This window comes from Pseudophryne corroboree, chromosome 10 (assembly GCF_028390025.1).
Source record: "Pseudophryne corroboree isolate aPseCor3 chromosome 10, aPseCor3.hap2, whole genome shotgun sequence".
Classification (NCBI taxonomy): Eukaryota; Metazoa; Chordata; class Amphibia; order Anura; family Myobatrachidae; genus Pseudophryne; species Pseudophryne corroboree.
This window is the reverse complement of record NC_086453.1, coordinates 10,610,207-10,627,238: the sequence shown is the minus strand read 5'-3', so window position 1 is coordinate 10,627,238 and position 17,032 is coordinate 10,610,207. Positions and strand designations below refer to the sequence as shown.

Here is a 17,032-nt window from a genome sequence, read left to right as displayed (position 1 = left end):
CTGGCTTATTTGCTTCAAATGCTCCCCGTCACGATCACTAAGCAAGACTCCCTACTCTGCTCGCAAATATTTTCAAAATTTATCTGGAAAAATTCAAAACCTCGCATGCCCAAAGCCCGAACTTATGTTAAACGAAAAGGCGGACTGAGTATGCCCAATTTGACAATGTTTGCCAGATCAGCACTATTTAAGTTTGCCTCAGATTGGCTCCTTCGGTCAGATCTATTCACGAACCTGGAACTGGAGGAGGCACTGGTTTCCCCTTACTCCCCTGCAGCATTGCTTCACACACCACAGTCTAAACTACCCCAGGAAGTTAGGACTAATATTTTATTTTGGGATACTTATAGGGCCTGGACGTCCACTCATAAACTATTTCGTACTGACCCTTTTGAGTCACCATACATACCCTTATGGGGTAACCCCAATTTCCCCTCTTCTTTAGATAATCGTCATTTTTACACATGGAAAAGTAAGGGGATATACACTATTAGGGATGTCTTTGATCCTGGTGGACAGATGCTCTCCTTCATGCAACTACGTGAAAAATTTTCTTTACCCCACTCCAACTTCTTCATGTACCTCCAAGCGCGCCATTATGTCAACTCTCTTAGTGACCCCTTAGGCAAAGTGGCCTCTACTCGAACAATTCTCGACACTCTCACGTTTTGCAAACAAAATCCATTCAAAATTCGCTATCTTTACAATGACCTGATTGAGGTGTTAGCCCCCTCTTGGTCCCCTCTCTCTGATTCTTGGCGGCGGGAACTCCCGGAGGCACCCGAGATGGGCGAGATTTCTGCGAACACTGACTTAGTCCTAAAGGCTCTAAAATCCGCTACATTACAAGAAATACATTTAAGGATTGTAAACAGGATGTATATATCCCCCTCCCAAAGAGAACACTTCCGCCCTGGTGAGTCGGGCATTTGCCCTAAATGTGGAGTAAGTGGAGCATCCCTTGCACACAATCTCTGGTTATGTGGGAAAATTAAACGGTTCTGGTGTAAGATTCTCCAGTATTTATCCCGACTACTCAAATTAACTCTTCCTGGAGTAGTGGGCCCGTTGCTGTTCGCTGACTTCTCGCCCTGGCTGTCGCGGTTTGACCTCGCCCCTGTGATCCCTCTGCTGACTGTGATGGTCACGGTGGCAAAACAGGCGATACTGAGGCATTGGATATATAAAACTGCCCCATCGGTAGGAGAATGGGAATCCGCTTTATTAGACGTACTATTTTGTGAGAGACGAATGGCCACTTTCCAAATTGAAAATGGAGTTATACTTTTCCATAAAAAATGGGGAATTTTATATAGAGCGTTTACCCCTAGATAGACGTGAATGTATTTGGAGGGTATTCCGGGACACAACGTGGTACTGGACTAGTCGGATAGCGGGAACTATTATTTGACCTTCTGTAATTTGAAGGGTAGGGTTACTGGGTAGACCCCACTTATAACATCGACTCTCCAAAAGTATGGTACTGCACACTACAGTGTTCACCCCAAAACCACGATTTAATCTCCTCATCCAGAATATATATTTGACCAACTCTCCCCCCCCGGCAATATACACCACCTATCTATAGGTAGTATTTCTGTACTATTTCTTTTTCTTTACTTTCTATCTGTATCCTTTTTCTTTCCTGTCTCTCCTTCTCTCTAACAGCTGTGATATTTAGTTCACATATTATGTATGTTGCTTGTTGTTGGGGATAGTGGTGCACCTAGGTGAATCATACCCCCTACTATTGTTGCTAGACTGCTGCGTCTGTATTACTCGATGTGAAATGTTTCTACCTTTCTTCCTTTCTTACTAAAAAACAAAAAAAGCTGTACAGCCTTCAATTTTCTGCATTCTATTCATTATTGAATTTGATTATTTGTCACTGCTGAATATTTCTGTAAGTTGATTCCTGGTAACTTATGTTGTGACTCTATGGCTGTCTAATAAAGAAATTTATTAAGAAGCCTATAAGACATGGTCTGGTCCATCCACACTTCCCATCTACCCCCAGGACCCTGTGTGTAGCTTACAGGTGGCAAAGTACCTCTCCTGCCATAATATAAATATATATATATATATATATTAAATTAAACATAATAGTGGTAATTCTATGGCGGCTCCAGGGAGAATGGTTTTCATCCAGTGTTTTCCAGGTCTGTAATGTTACCCCTTTGTCCTGTACACAGGGGTTCTCCGGTGGACTGTAAGTGGTTCAGCATGCAGCACAGTCCCCACATTGAGGCTAAAGTTCTCAACAGTGAGGTGGACAAGCAGAAAGTGGTGAATGGAGAGAAGCTGTGGCCGCTGTCCAGCAAGACCCTGGTGGAGCTTACCGTGACGGTGCCCAGCGCAGAGACCAACGATGGGAAGGTGAGCGTGGAGCCCGGGGAGAGCTGGCAGTGACTTGCTCCATAAAACCGCAATGATGTGTTGCAGGGATGTGCGGTGAGGTAAATGGCTCAGGAGGCACTGGCTAGTCCAGGGTCAGATTTACACACAATATGTGAGCCAAAGGGTTCATGTGGGCATTATACACAGGTGCAGCAGTATATACATGTGGGCATTATACACAGGGGCAGCAGTATATACATTTGGGCATTATACACAGGGGCAGCAGTATATACATGTGGGCATTATACACAGGGGCAGCAGTATATACATGTGGGTATTATGCACAGGTGCAGCGGTATATACATGTGGACATTATACACAGGTGCAGCGGTATATACATGTGGGCATTATACACAGGTGCAGCAGTATATACATGTGGGCATTATACACAGGTGCAGAGGTATATACATGTGGGCATTCTACACAGGTGCAGCTGTATATACATGTGTGCATTATGCACAGGTGCAGCATTGTATACATGTGGGCATTCTACTCAGGTGCAGCAGTATATACATGTGGGCATTCTACTCGGGTGCAGCAGTATATGCATGTGGGTATTACAAACAGGTGCAGCAGTATATACACGTGGGCATTATACACAGGTGCAGCAGTATATACATGTGGGCATTATACACAGGTGCAGCAGTATATACATGTGGGCATTATACACAGGTGCAGCAGTATATACATGTGGGCATTATACACAGGTGCAGCAGTATATACATGTGGGCATTATACACAGGTGCAGCGGTATATACATGTGGGCATTATACACAGGTGTAGTGGTATATACATGTGGGCATTGTACACAGGTGCAGCGGTATATACATGTGGGCATTATACACAGGTGTAGTGGTATATACAGTACATGTGGGTATTATACACAGGTGTAGTGGTATATACATGTGGGTGTTATGCACAGGTGCAGCAGTATATACATGTGGGCATTATAGACAGGGGCAGCAGTATATACATGTGGGCATTATACACAGGTGTAGTGCTATATACATGTGGGTATTATGCACAGGTGCAGCAGTATATACATGTGGGTATTATACGCAGGTGCAGCAGTATATACATGTGGGCATTATACACAGGTGTAGTGGTGTATACAGTATATGTGGGTATTATACACAGGTGCAGCAGTATATACATGTGGGTATTATACACAGGTGCAGTAGTATATACTGCTGGAAATTTGGTGAATTTTGATCAGGGACGTGCGGTAAAGATCGGGCGGGGGGGGGAGGGTCGGTTGGTAGGGGGGGCACTGCCTCACCTGCCAGGGACTTTTACTGGCAGTCCTTTTACTGGTATTATACACAGGTGTAGTGGTATATACGTGTGGGTATTATGCACAGGTGCAGCAGTATATACGTGTGGGTATTATACACAGGTGTAGCAGTATATACATGTGGGCATTATACACAGGTGTAGTGGTATATACATGTGGGCATTGTACACAGGTGCAGCGATATATACATGTGGGAATTTTACACAGGTGTAGTGGTATATACAGTACATGTGGGTATTATACACAGGTGCAGCAGTATCTACATGTGGGCATTATACACAGGGGCAGCAGTATATACATGTGGGCATTATACACAGGTGCAGTGGTATATACATGTGGGCATTATACACAGGTGCAGCAGTATATACATGTGGGCATTATACACAGGTGTAGTGGTATATACATGTGGGTATTGTGCACAGGTGCAGCAGTATATACATGTGGGTATTATACACAGGTGCAGCAGTATATACTGCTGGAAATTTAATAATTTTTGATCAGGGATGTGCGGTAAAGATCGGGCGGGGGGGAGGGTCGGTTGAGAGGGGGGGGGGGGGCACTGCCTCACCTGCCAGGGACTTTTACTCCAGAGTTTTGATTATGAAAATGATTAGAGTACTATAAAGATATATATTTCTAATATATTCTTTGTATTGTTTGTATACTTTATAGTCAGAACTCTGGTATATATGTTAGTGTGACAGGAAATGCTCTACCTCGCCTCACCTCACCGCACGTCACAGATGTCAGGGCGTTTAGAGAGTAATTTAGAAGAAAACCTCCAAAATGTCATTATGTAGAAGGGAATGGTACACTCGTGTCACCCGGGCCTGGTCCTATCACAGTGCGCACAGTAGAACATCGGTCAGGTTTGTGGCTGTGTATATAGCGCTCGGTGTAACGTCCTGGTATATTGCATTTACTGTCCAACATTTATTCCTGCAGATAACCTTCGCATACTACAAAAAGGGGTCAGACGCGCCTGTTGACAAATCCGGAATCTACCTGACTGGCATCCGTAAGTCACCCAGAACCTATGGGCTGCGGAGCTCAGGGCCACATGTGGGTTATTTGGATAGCAGGGTGAGACGTGCAGTTCACCATATATTGCTCCGCAGCTCCGTCATCTTCTATATATCACACTTCCAAATGCTCTCTTGTACATTGAGTGTTCTCCAAAAATGAGGTCAGTGTCTGCATCGTGAAAGTGCCAATCCATTTTTTTTAATTTTAAAATATTTCTGCCACATATTGGGGCAGATGTATTAAGCCTGGAGAAGTAATAAAGTGGAAAGTGATAACGCACCAGCCAATTAGCTCCTAACTGTCAAGCAGAATTGTATAGCAGTACAGAAGAAAGGATAAAAGCACACAGTGATACCCAAGTTGCATACAGAGAGCAATTCACTGTGTACAAGAGAAAATGTGTGTACAAAAGCACACACAGGGATGGTAAGAATAATCTATATAATAATATGAAGTGCTCATAAGAAAAATCAACACAGGAGGGGGGAGAGAGATGGAGTAATAGGGAGAGAGATATGGAGTAAGAGGGAGAGAGAGAGATGGAGTAAGGGGGAGAGAGAGAGATATGGAGTAAGAGGGAGAGAGAGAGATGGAGTAAGGGGGGAGAGAGAGAGATGGAGTAAGGGGGGGAGAGAGAGATGGAGTAAGAGGGGGAGAGAGATGGAGTAAGAGGGGGGAGAGAGAGATGGAGTAAGAGGGGGGAGAGAGAGATGGAGTAAGAGGGGGGAGAGAGAGATGGAGTAAGAGGGGGAGAGAGAGATGGAGTAAGGGGGGAGAGAGAGAGATGGAGTAAGGGGGGGAGAGAGAGATGGAGTAAGAGGGGGGAGAGAGATGGAGTAAGAGGGGGGAGAGAGAGATGGAGTAAGAGGGGGGAGAGAGAGATGGAGTAAGACGGGGAGAGAGAGAGATGGAGTAAGGGGGGGAGAGAGAGATGGAGTAAGAGGGGGAGAGAGAGATGGAGTAAGAGGGGGCGGAGAGTTGGAGTAAGAGGGGGAGAGAGAGAGATGGAGTAAGAGGGAGAGAGAGAGATGGAGTAAGAGGGGGAGAGAGATGGAGTAAGGGGGGAGAGAGATGGAGTAAAAGGGGGGAAAGAGATGGAATAAGAGGGGGGAGAGAGAGATGGAGTAAGAGGGGGGAGAGAGAGATGGAGTAAGAGGGGGAGAGAGAGATGGAGTAAGAGCGGGTGGAGAGAGATGGAGTAAGAGGGGGAGAGAAAGATGGAGTAAGGGGGAGAGAGATGGAGTAAGGGGGGAGAGAGAGATGGAGTAAGGGGGGAGAGAGAGATGGAGTAAGGGGGGAGAGAGAGATGGAGTAAGGGGGGAGAGAGATGGAGTAAGGGGGGAGAGAGAGATGGAGTAAGGGGGAGAGAGATGGAGTAAGAGGGGGGAGAGAGATGGAGTAGGAGGGGGTGATAGGGAGATGGAGTAAGGCGGTAGAGATGGAATAAGAGGGGGGGGGAGATGGAGTAAGAGGGAGAGAGATGGAGTAAGAGGGGGAGAGAGAGATGGAGTAAGAGGGGGAGAGAGATGGAGTAAGGGGGAGAGATGGAGTAAGAGGGGGAGAGAGAGATGGAGTAAGGGGGAGAGAGAGATGGAGTAAGGGGGAAGAGAGAAATGGAGTAAGGGGGTGAGAGATGGAGTAAGGGGGTGAGAGAGATGGAGTAAGGGGGGAGAGAGATGGAGTAAGGGGGAGAGAGATGGAGTAAGGGGGGAGAGAGAGATGGAGTAAGAGGGGGAGAGAGAGATGGAGTAAGAGGGGGAGAGAGAGATGGAGTAAGGGGGAAGAGAGAAATGGAGTAAGGGAGCGAGATGGAGTAAGGGGGAAGAGAGAGATGGAGTAAGATGGGGAAAGAGATGGAATAAGGGGGGAGAGAGAGATGGAGTAAAAGGGGGAGAGAGAGATGGAGTAAAAGGGGGAGAGAGAGATGGAGTAAGGGGGGAGAGAGAGATGGAGTAAGAGGGGGAGAGAGAGAGATGGAGTAAGAGGGGGAGAGAGAGAGATGGAGTAAGGAGGGAGAGATGGAATAAGAGAGGGAGAGAGAGATGGAGTAAGTGGAGGAGAGAGAGATGAAGTAAGGGAGGGAGAGAGAGATGGAGTAAGAGGGGGAGAGAGATTGAGTAAAGGGGGAGAGAGAGATGGAGTAAGGGGGAGAGAGAGATGGAGTAAGGGGGAAGAGAGAAATGGAGTAAGGGAGAGAGATGGAGTAAGGGGGTGAGAGAGATGGAGTAAGGGGGTGGAGAGAGATGGAGTAAGGGGGTGGAGAGAGATGGAGTAAGGGGGGAGAGAGAGATGGAGTAAGGGGGGAGAGAGAGATGGAGTAAGGGGGGAGAGAGAGATGGAGTAAAAGGGGGGAGAGAGATGGAGTAAGGGGGTGAGAGAGATGGAATAAGAGGGGGGAGAGAGATGGAGTAAGAGGGGGGAGAGAGATGGAGTAGGAGGGGGTGAGAGGGAGATGGAGTAAGGCGGTAGAGATGGAATAAGAGGGGGGGGGAGATGGAGTAAGAGGGAGAGAGATGGAGTAAGAGGGGGAGAGAGAGATGGAGTAAGAGGGGGAGAGAGATGGAGTAAGGGGGAGAGATGGAGTAAGAGGGGGAGAGAGAGATGGAGTAAGGGGGAGAGAGAGATGGAGTAAGGGGGAAGAGAGAAATGGAGTAAGGGGGTGAGAGATGGAGTAAGGGGGTGAGAGAGATGGAGTAAGGGGGGAGAGAGATGGAGTAAGGGGGAGAGAGATGGAGTAAGGGGGGAGAGAGAGATGGAGTAAGAGGGGGAGAGAGAGATGGAGTAAGAGGGGGAGAGAGAGATGGAGTAAGGGGGAAGAGAGAAATGGAGTAAGGGAGCGAGATGGAGTAAGGGGGAAGAGAGAGATGGAGTAAGAGGGGGAAAGAGATGGAATAAGGGGGGAGAGAGAGATGGAGTAAAAGGGGGAGAGAGAGATGGAGTAAAAGGGGGAGAGAGAGATGGAGTAAGGGGGGAGAGAGAGATGGAGTAAGAGGGGGAGAGAGAGAGATGGAGTAAGAGGGGGAGAGAGAGAGATGGAGTAAGGAGGGAGAGATGGAATAAGAGAGGGAGAGAGAGATGGAGTAAGTGGAGGAGAGAGAGATGAAGTAAGGGAGGGAGAGAGAGATGGAGTAAGAGGGGGAGAGAGATTGAGTAAAGGGGGAGAGAGAGATGGAGTAAGGGGGAGAGAGAGATGGAGTAAGGGGGAAGAGAGAAATGGAGTAAGGGAGAGAGATGGAGTAAGGGGGTGAGAGAGATGGAGTAAGGGGGTGGAGAGAGATGGAGTAAGGGGGTGGAGAGAGATGGAGTAAGGGGGGAGAGAGAGATGGAGTAAGGGGGGAGAGAGAGATGGAGTAAGGGGGGAGAGAGAGATGGAGTAAAAGGGGGGAGAGAGATGGAGTAAGGGGGTGAGAGAGATGGAATAAGAGGGGGGAGAGAGATGGAGTAAGAGGGGGGAGAGAGATGGAGTAGGAGGGGGTGAGAGGGAGATGGAGTAAGGAGGTAGAGATGGAATAAGAGAGGGGAGAGGAGAGATGGAGAGAGAGAGATGGAGTAAGAGGGAGAGAGCGAGATGGAGTAAGAGGGGGAGAGAGAGATGGAGTAAGAGGGGGAGAGAGATGGAGTAAGGGGGAGAGAGAGATGGAGTAAGGGGGAAGAGAGAAATGGAGTAAGGGAGCGAGATGGAGTAAGGGGGGAGAGAGAGATGGAGTAAGAGGGGGAGAGAGAGATGGAATAAGGGGGGAGAGAGAGATGGAGTAAGGGGGAGAGAGAGATGGAGTAAAAGGGGGAGAGAGAGATGGAGTAAGGGGGGAGAGAGAGAGATGGAGTAAGAGGGGGAGAGAGAGAGATGGAGTAAGAGGGGGAGAGAGAGAGATGGAGTAAGGAGGGAGAGATGGAATAAGAGAGGGAGAGAGAGATGGAGTAAGTGGAGGAGAGAGAGATGAAGTAAGGGAGGGAGAGAGAGATGGAGTAAGAGGGGGTGAGAGATGGAGTAAGAGGGGGAGAGAGAGAGATGGAGTATGGAGGGAAGATGGAATAAGAACGGGGGAGAGAGATGGAGTAATGGGAGGAGAGAGATGGAGTAAGAGGGAGGGGAGAGAGAGATGGAGTAAGAGGGGGAGACAGAGATGGAGTAAGAGGGGGAGACAGATAGATGGAGTAACGGGGGGAGAGAGAGATGGAGTAAGAGGGGGGGAGAGAGATGGAGTAAGAGGGGGAGAGAGATGGAGTAAGGGGGGAGAGAGAGATGGAGTAAGGGGGGAGAGAGAGAGATGGAGTAAGGGGGGAGAGAGATGGAGTAAGGGGGGAGAGAGAGATGGAGTAAGGGGGAGAGAGATGGAGTAGGAGGGGGTGAGAGGGAGATGGAGTAAGGCGGTAGAGATGGAATAAGAGGGGGGGAGAGAGATGGAGTAAGGGGGGGGAGAGAGATGGAGTAAGGGGGAGAGAGATGGAGTAAGAGGGGGAGAGAGAGATGGAGTAAGAGGGGGAGAGAGAGATGGAGTAAGGGGGAGAGAGATGGAGTAAGGGGGAGAGAGAGATGGAGTAAGGGGGAAGAGAGAGATGGAGTAAGGGGGAAGAGAGAGATGGAGTAAGGGGGGAGAGAGAGATGGAGTAAGAGGGGGAGAAAGAGATGGAGTAAGGGGGGAGAGAGATGGAGTAAGGGGGAGAGAGATGGAGTAAGGGGGAGAGAGAGATGGAGTAAAAGGGGGGAGAGAGATGGAGTAAGAGGGGGGAGAGAGATGGAGTAAGGGGGTGAGAGAGATGGAGTAAGAGGGGGGAGAGAGATGGAGTAAGAGGGGGGAGAGATGGAGTAAGAGGGGGGAGAGATGGAGTAGGAGGGGGTGAGAGGGAAATGGAGTAAGGAGGTAGAGATGGAATAAGAGGGGGGAGAGGAGAGATGGAGAGAGAGAGATGGAGTAAGAGGGAGAGAACGAGATGGAGTAAGAGAGGGAGAGAGAGATGGAGTAAGAGGGGGAGAGAGAGATGGAGTAAGGGGGAGAGAGATTGAGTAAAGGGGGAGAGAGAGATGGAGTAAGGGGGAGAGAGAGATGGAGTAAGGGGGGAGAGAGAAATGGAGTAAGGGAGAGAGATGGAGTAAGAGGGGGAGAGAGAGATGGAGTAAGAGGGGGAGAGAGAGATGGAGTAAGGGGGAGAGAGATTGAGTAAAGGGGGAGAGAGAGATGGAGTAAGGGGGAGAGAGAGATGGAGTAAGGGGGAAGACAGAAATGGAGTAAGGGAGAGAGATGGAGTAAGAGGGGGAGAGAGAGATGGAGTAAGAGGGGGAGAGAGAGATGGAATAAGGGGGGAGAGAGAGATGGAGTAAGAGGGGGAGAGAGAGATGGAGTAAGAGGGGGAGAGAGAGATGGAGTAAGAGGGGGAGAGAGAGATGGAGTAAGGGGGGAGAGAGAGAGATGGAGTAAGAGGGGGAGAGAGAGAGATGGAGTAAGAGGGGGAGAGAGAGAGATGGAGTAAGAGGGGGAGAGAGAGAGATGGAGTAAGAGGGGGAGAGAGAGAGATTGAGTAAGGAGGGAGAGATGGAATAAGAGAGGGAGAGAGAGATATGGAGTAAGTGGAGGAGAGAGAGATGAAGTAAGGGAGGGAGAGAGAGATGGAGTAAGAGGGGGTGAGAGATGGAGTAAGAGGGGGAGAGAGATGGAGTATGGAGGGAAGATGGAATAAGAACGGGGGAGAGAGATGGAGTAATGGGAGGAGAGAGATGGAGTAAGAGGGAGGGGAGAGAGATGGAGTAAGAGGGGGAGACAGAGATGGAGTAAGAGGGGGAGACAGAGATGGAGTAAGAGGGGGAGACAGATAGATGGAGTAACGGGGGGAGAGAGAGATGGAGTAAGAGGGGGGGGGGAGAGATGGAGTAAGAGGGGGAGAGAGAGGTGGAGTAAGAGGGGGAGAGAGAGGTGGAGTAAGAGGGGGGAGAAAGAGATTGAGTAAGAGGGGGGAGAGAGAGATGGAGGGGGAGAGAGAGGTGGAGTAAGAGGGGGGAGAAAGAGATTGAGTAAGAGGGGGGAGAGAGAGATGGAGTAAGGGGGGGGAGATGGAGTAAGGGGGGGAGATAGAGATGGAGTAAGACGGGGAGAGAGAGAGATGGAGTAAGACGGGGAGAGAGGGAGATGGAGTAAGGGGGGGAGAGAGAGAGATGGAGTGGGGGGGGAGGAGAGATGGAGTAAGAGGGGGAGAGAGGGGGAGGAAAGGTTGGAGCACTGAAGAGAGAGGATGAAAGAGAGAGAGGAAATCTCAGGACAACCTCTAGTGCACTGTTGCCAGCGCTTGTCCTCACTATCACAAGTTTACATATTTTGACTGAAATAGGGACTAACACCTTATACTGTTATTTTGCTAGATAAATACAGATTTGCAGATGTGAGGACAAGTGCTGGCAGGGTCTGATTTCTATGTGAAAACCTATAGTAATAAAATGTAAAACTCTAATGGGCTGATGGGAGCGGGGTGGGATTATTTCCTCCTCATCCTGCAGAGCGGCTGACGCATAGACAAGGACATGTCACATGACCGTCCTGATTCCAGGGAACTGTAAATCCCCCTGACAGGTAGGACCCAGGAATATCCTTGCACGAGGGATGGGATCCTCTCATGTCACTAGAATGTGCACTATTGCGTGAGCCGGCCTGTGAGTTACTGCCGGGACTCCGTCATCTACTTCCCACAAATACCCCAACCAGATTAGCCTAAAGTGTAAAGGTACAGCGGTACAAGAGGGAGCATCCTATAGCGGCCGGTATTTAGGACTGTTACTTGTTGCTAACTTGGAAGGTGAGGTAGTTGTACTGTGGCTGCCGGGGGACCTCCAGTGGGAATACAGACAGTTCAACTCACAGCTCCCACTTACTGCATGGCCCATGACTTACCTTCCGTTGTCACAGTCCTCCATACATCCAAGTACATCGTATAAAGCCACGTTCACATGAGAAGAAACACCATTCTGTGGCAGAATTATTATTTCTCTGACGTCCTAGTGGATGCTGGGAACTCCGAAAGGACCATGGGGAATAGCGGCTCCGCAGGAGACTGGGCACAACTAAAGAAAGCTTTTAGGTCACCTGGTGTGCACTGGCTCCTCCCACTATGACCCTCCTCCAAGCCTCAGTTAGATTTTGTGCCCGGCCGAGGTTGGATGCACACTAGGGGCTCTCCTGAGCTTCTAGAAAGAAAGTATATAATTAGGTTTTTTATTTTACAGTGAGACCTGCTGGCAACAGGCTCACTGCAGCGAGGGACTAAGGGGAGAAGAAGCGAACCTACCTGCTTGCAGCTAGCTTGGGCTTCTTAGGCTACTGGACACCATTAGCTCCAGAGGGATCGACCGCATGGAACTGGCCTTGGTGTTCGGTCCCGGAGCCGCGCCGCCGTCCCCCTTACAGAGCCAGAAGTAAGAAGAGGTCCGGAAAATCGGCGGCAGAAGACATCAGTCTTCACCAAGGTAGCGCACAGCACTGCAGCTGTGCGCCATTGCTCCTCATTCACACTTCACACTCCGGTCACTGAGGGTGCAGGGCGCTAGGGGGGGGCGCCCTGAGCAGCAATAAAAACACCTTGGCTGGCAAAAATACCACAATATATAGCCCCAGAGGCTATATATGTGATAATTACCCCTGCCAGAATCCATAAAAAAGCGGGAGAATAGTCCGCGAAAAAGGGGCGGAGCTATCTCCTTCAGCACACTGGCGCCATTTCTCCCTCACAGCTCCGATGGAAGGAAGCTCCCTGGCTCTCCCCTGCAGTCTACACTACAGAAAAGGGTAAAAAAGAGAGGGGGGGCACTAAATTTAGGCGCAGTATATATAACAGCAGCTATAGGGGACATAATTCAGTTAGTCCCTGCATTATATAGCGCTCTGGTGTGTGCTGGCATACTCTCACTCCGTCTCCCCAAAGGGCTTTTGTGGGTCCTGTCCTCTGTTAGAGCATTCCCTGTGTGTGTGCGGTGTGTCGGTACGGCTGTGTCGACATGTTTGATGAGGATAATGATGTGGAGGCGGAGCAGATGCCTATAGAAGGGATGTCACCCCCTGCGGGGCAGACACCTGAATGGATGGACTTATGGAAGGAATTGCGTGCACGTGTCGACTCCTTACACAAAAAATTTGACGACATGCCAAATGCGGGACAGCCGGCTTCTCAGCTCGTGCCTGTCCAGGCGTCTCAAAGGCCATCGGGGGCTCTAAAACGCCCGCTACCTCAGATGGCAGACGCGGATGTCGACACGGATACTGACACCAGTGTCGACGACGATGAGTCTAGTCTAATGTCCACTAAGGCCATTCGTTGCATGATTGAAGCAATGAAAGAGGTGTTACAAATTTCTGATATAAACCCAGGTACCACTAAAAAGGGTATTATGTTTGGGGAGAAAAATCTACCCGTAGTTTTTCCCCCATCAGAAGAATTAAATGAAGTGTGTGAAGAAGCGTGGGCTTTCCCTGATAAAAGATTGGTAATCTCTAAGAAGTTACTAATGGCGTTCCCTTTCCCGCCAGAGGATAGGTCACGTTGGGAGACACCACCTAGGGTGGATAAAGCGCTCACACGTTTGTCTAAAAAGGTGGCACTACCGTCTCCGGATACGGCCGCCCTCAAGGAACCTGCTGATAGAAAGCAGGAGGCGATCCTGAAGTCTGTATATACACACTCAGGCATTATACTTAGACCAGCTATTGCGTCAGCATGGATGTGCAGTGCTGCCGCTGCGTGGTCAGATTCCCTGTCAGAAAATATTGACACCCTAGACAGGGACACTATTCTGCTAACCATAGAGCATATAAAAGACTCAGTCTTATACATGAGAGATGCACAGAGGGAGATCTGCCGGCTGGCATCTAAAATAAGTGCATTGTCCATTTCTGCTAGGAGAGGCTTATGGACTCGGCAGTGGACAGGGGATGCAGATTCCAAAAGGCACATGGAAGTTTTGCCTTATAAGGGTGAGGAGTTATTCGGGGATGGTCTCTCAGACCTAGTTTCCACAGCAACTGCTGGGAAGTCAGCATTTTTACCCCATGTTCCCTCACAGCCTAAAAAGGCGCCGTTTTATCAGGTACAGTCCTTTCGGACTCAGAAAAACAGGCGTGGAAAAGGCGGGTCCTTTCTGTTCAGAGGCAGAGGTAGGGGAAAAAGGCTGCAACAAACAGCAGGTTCCCAGGAGCAAAAGTCCTCCCCCGCTTCTTCCAAGTCCGCCGCATGACGGTGGGGCTCCACAGGCGGAGCCAGGTACGGTGGGGGGCCGCCTCAAAAATTTCAGCGATCAGTGGGCTCGCTCACAGGTGGATCCCTGGATCCTGCAAATAGTATCTCAAGGGTACAAACTGGAATTCGAGGCGTCTCCACCCCACCGGTTCCTAAAATCTGCCTTGCCGACAACTCCCTCAGGCAGGGAGGCTGTGCTAGAGGCAATTCACAAGCTGTATTCCCAGCAGGTGATAGTCAAGGTGCCCCTACTTCAACAAGGACGGGGTTACTATTCCACACTGTTTGTGGTACCGAAACCGGACGGTTCGGTGAGACCCATTTTAAATTTGAAATCCTTGAACACATACATAAAAAAATTCAAGTTCAAGATGGAATCGCTCAGGGCGGTTATTGCAAGCCTGGACGAGGGGGATTACATGGTATCCCTGGACATCAAGGATGCTTACCTGCATGTCCCCATTTACTATCCTCACCAGGAGTACCTCAGATTTGTGGTACAGGATTGCCATTACCAATTCCAGACGCTGCCGTTTGGACTCTCCAGGGCACCGAGGGTGTTTACCAAAGTAATGGCGGAAATGATGATACTCCTTCGAAGAAAGGGAGTTTTAATTATCCCGTACTTGGACGATCTCCTAATAAAGGCGAGGTCCAAGGAGCAGTTGTTGGTGGGAGTAGCACTATCTCAGGAGGTGCTACACCAGCACGGTTGGATTCTGAATATTCCAAAATCACAGCTGGTTCCGACGACACGTCTACTGTTCCTGGGTATGATTCTGGATACAGTCCAGAAAAAAGTGTTTCTCCCGGAGGAGAAAGCCAAGGAGCTGTCATCTCTAGTCAGAGACCTCCTGAAACCGAAACAGGTATCGGTGCATCACTGCACGCGGGTCCTGGGAAAGATGGTGGCTTCTTACGAAGCAATTCCTTTCGGCAGGTTCCATGCCAGAATCTTTCAGTGGGACCTGTTGGACCAATGGTCCGGATCGCATCTTCAGATGCATCGCCTAATAACCCTGTCTCCAAGAACCAGGGTGTCTCGTGACCACGGATGCCAGCCTTCGAGGCTGGGGGGCAGTCACACAGGGAAGAAACTTCCAAGGACTATGGTCGAGTCAGGAGACTTCCCTACACATAAATATTCTGGAACTAAGGGCCATTTACAATGCCCTAAGTCAGGCAAAATCCCTGCTTCTACACCAGCCGGTACTGATCCAGTCAGACAACATCACGGCAGTCGCCCATGTAAATCAACAGGGCGGCACAAGAAGCAGGATGGCAATGGCAGAAGCCACAAGGATTCTCCGATGGGCGGAAATTCACGTACTAGCACTGTCAGCAGTGTTCATTCCGGGAGTGGACAACTGGGAAGCAGACTTTCTCAGCAGGCACGACCTCCACCCGGGAGAGTGGGGACTTCATCCAGAAGTCTTCACGCTGATTGTAAATCGATGGGAACGGCCACAGGTGGACATGATGGCGTCCCGCTTAAACAAAAAACTAGAGAGATATTGCGCCAGGTCAAGGGACCCTCAGGCAATAGCTGTGGACGCCCTAGTGACACCGTGGGTGTACCAGACAGTTTATGTGTTCCCTCCTCTGCCTCTCATACCAAAGGTACTGAGAATAATAAGAAAACGAGGAGTAAGAACAATACTCGTGGTTCCGGATTGGCCAAGACGAGCGTGGTACCCGGAACTTCAAGAGATGATCTCAGAGGACCCATGGCCTCTGCCGCTCAGACAGGACCTGCTGCAGCAGGGGCCCTGTCTGTTCCAAGGCTTACCGCGGCTGCGTTTGACGGCATGGCGGTTGAACGCCGGATCCTGAAGGAAAAGGGCATTCCGGAGGAAGTCATTCCTACGCTGATTAAAGCCAGGAAAGATGTAACTGCAAAGCATTATCACCGCATATGGCGGAAATATGTTGCTTGGTGTGAGGCCAAAAAGGCCCAACAGAGGAATTTCAACTAGGTCGATTTCTGCATTTCCTACAAGCAGGAGTGTCTATGGGCTGAAATTAGGCTCCATTAAGGTACAGATCTCGGCTCTGCCGATTTTCTTCCAGAAAGAACTAGCTTCACTACCTGAAGTTCAGACGTTTGTGAAAGGAGTGCTGCATATTCAGCCCCCGGTTGTGCCTTCAGTGGCACCCTGGGATCTCAACGTGGTGTTGAGTTTCTTAAAATCACATTGGTTTGAGCCACTTAAAACCGTGGATCTAAAATATCTCACGTGGAAAGTGGTCATGTTATTGGCCTTGGCTTCAGCCAGGCGTGTGTCAGAATTGGCAGCTTTGTCATGTAAAAGCCCTTATCTGATTTTCCATATGGATAGGGCGGAATTGAGGACTCGTCCCCAGTTTCTCCCTAAGGTGGTATCAGCTTTTCACTTGAACCAACCTATTGTGGTGCCTGCGGCTACTAGGGACTTGGAGGATTCCAAGTTGCTGGACGTAGTCAGGGCCTTGAAAATTTATGTTTCCTGGACGGCTGAGTCAGGAAAACTGACTCGCTATTTATCCTGTATGCACCCAACAAGCTGGGTGCTCCTGCTTCTAAGCAGACTATTGCTCGCTGGATTTGTAGCACAATTCAGCTGGCGCATTCTGCGGCTGGACTGCCGCATCCTAAATCAGTAAAAGCCCATTCCACAAGGAAGGTGGGCTCATCTTGGGCGGCTGCCCGAGGGGTCTCGGCTTTACAACTTTGCCGAGCTGCTACTTGGTCAGGGGCAAACACGTTTGCAAAATTCTACAAATTTGATACCCTGGCTGAGGAGGACCTTGAGTTCTCTCATTCGGTGCTGCAGAGTCATCCGCACTCTCCCGCCCGTTTGGGAGCTTTGGTATAATCCCCATGGTCCTTTCGGAGTTCCCAGCATCCACTAGGACGTCAGAGAAAATAAGATTTTACTCACCGGTAAATCTATTTCTCGTAGTCCGTAGTGGATGCTGGGCGCCCATCCCAAGTGCGGATTGTCTGCAATACTTGTACATAGTTATTGTTAACTAAAGGGTTATTGTTGAGCCATCTGTTGAGAGGCTCAGTTGTTTTCATACTGTTAAAGTGGGTATAGTATCACGAGTTATACGGTGTGT

The 17,032-nt window shown here is 49.5% G+C and overlaps 1 protein-coding gene across 1 annotated transcript in view; it reads left to right on the top strand.

Annotated features, from left to right (window-relative positions):
• The window catches only part of LOC134965757 (protein-arginine deiminase type-2-like), a 78,155-nt gene that overhangs the window by 37,034 nt on the left and 24,089 nt on the right, over positions 1 to 17,032 (top strand). The window contains exons 2-3 of the mRNA XM_063942105.1: positions 2,193 to 2,376; positions 4,637 to 4,709. Of these exons, the coding sequence (XP_063798175.1) occupies positions 2,193 to 2,376; positions 4,637 to 4,709 (257 nt within the window). The remainder of the gene's footprint in view (positions 1 to 2,192; positions 2,377 to 4,636; positions 4,710 to 17,032) is intronic.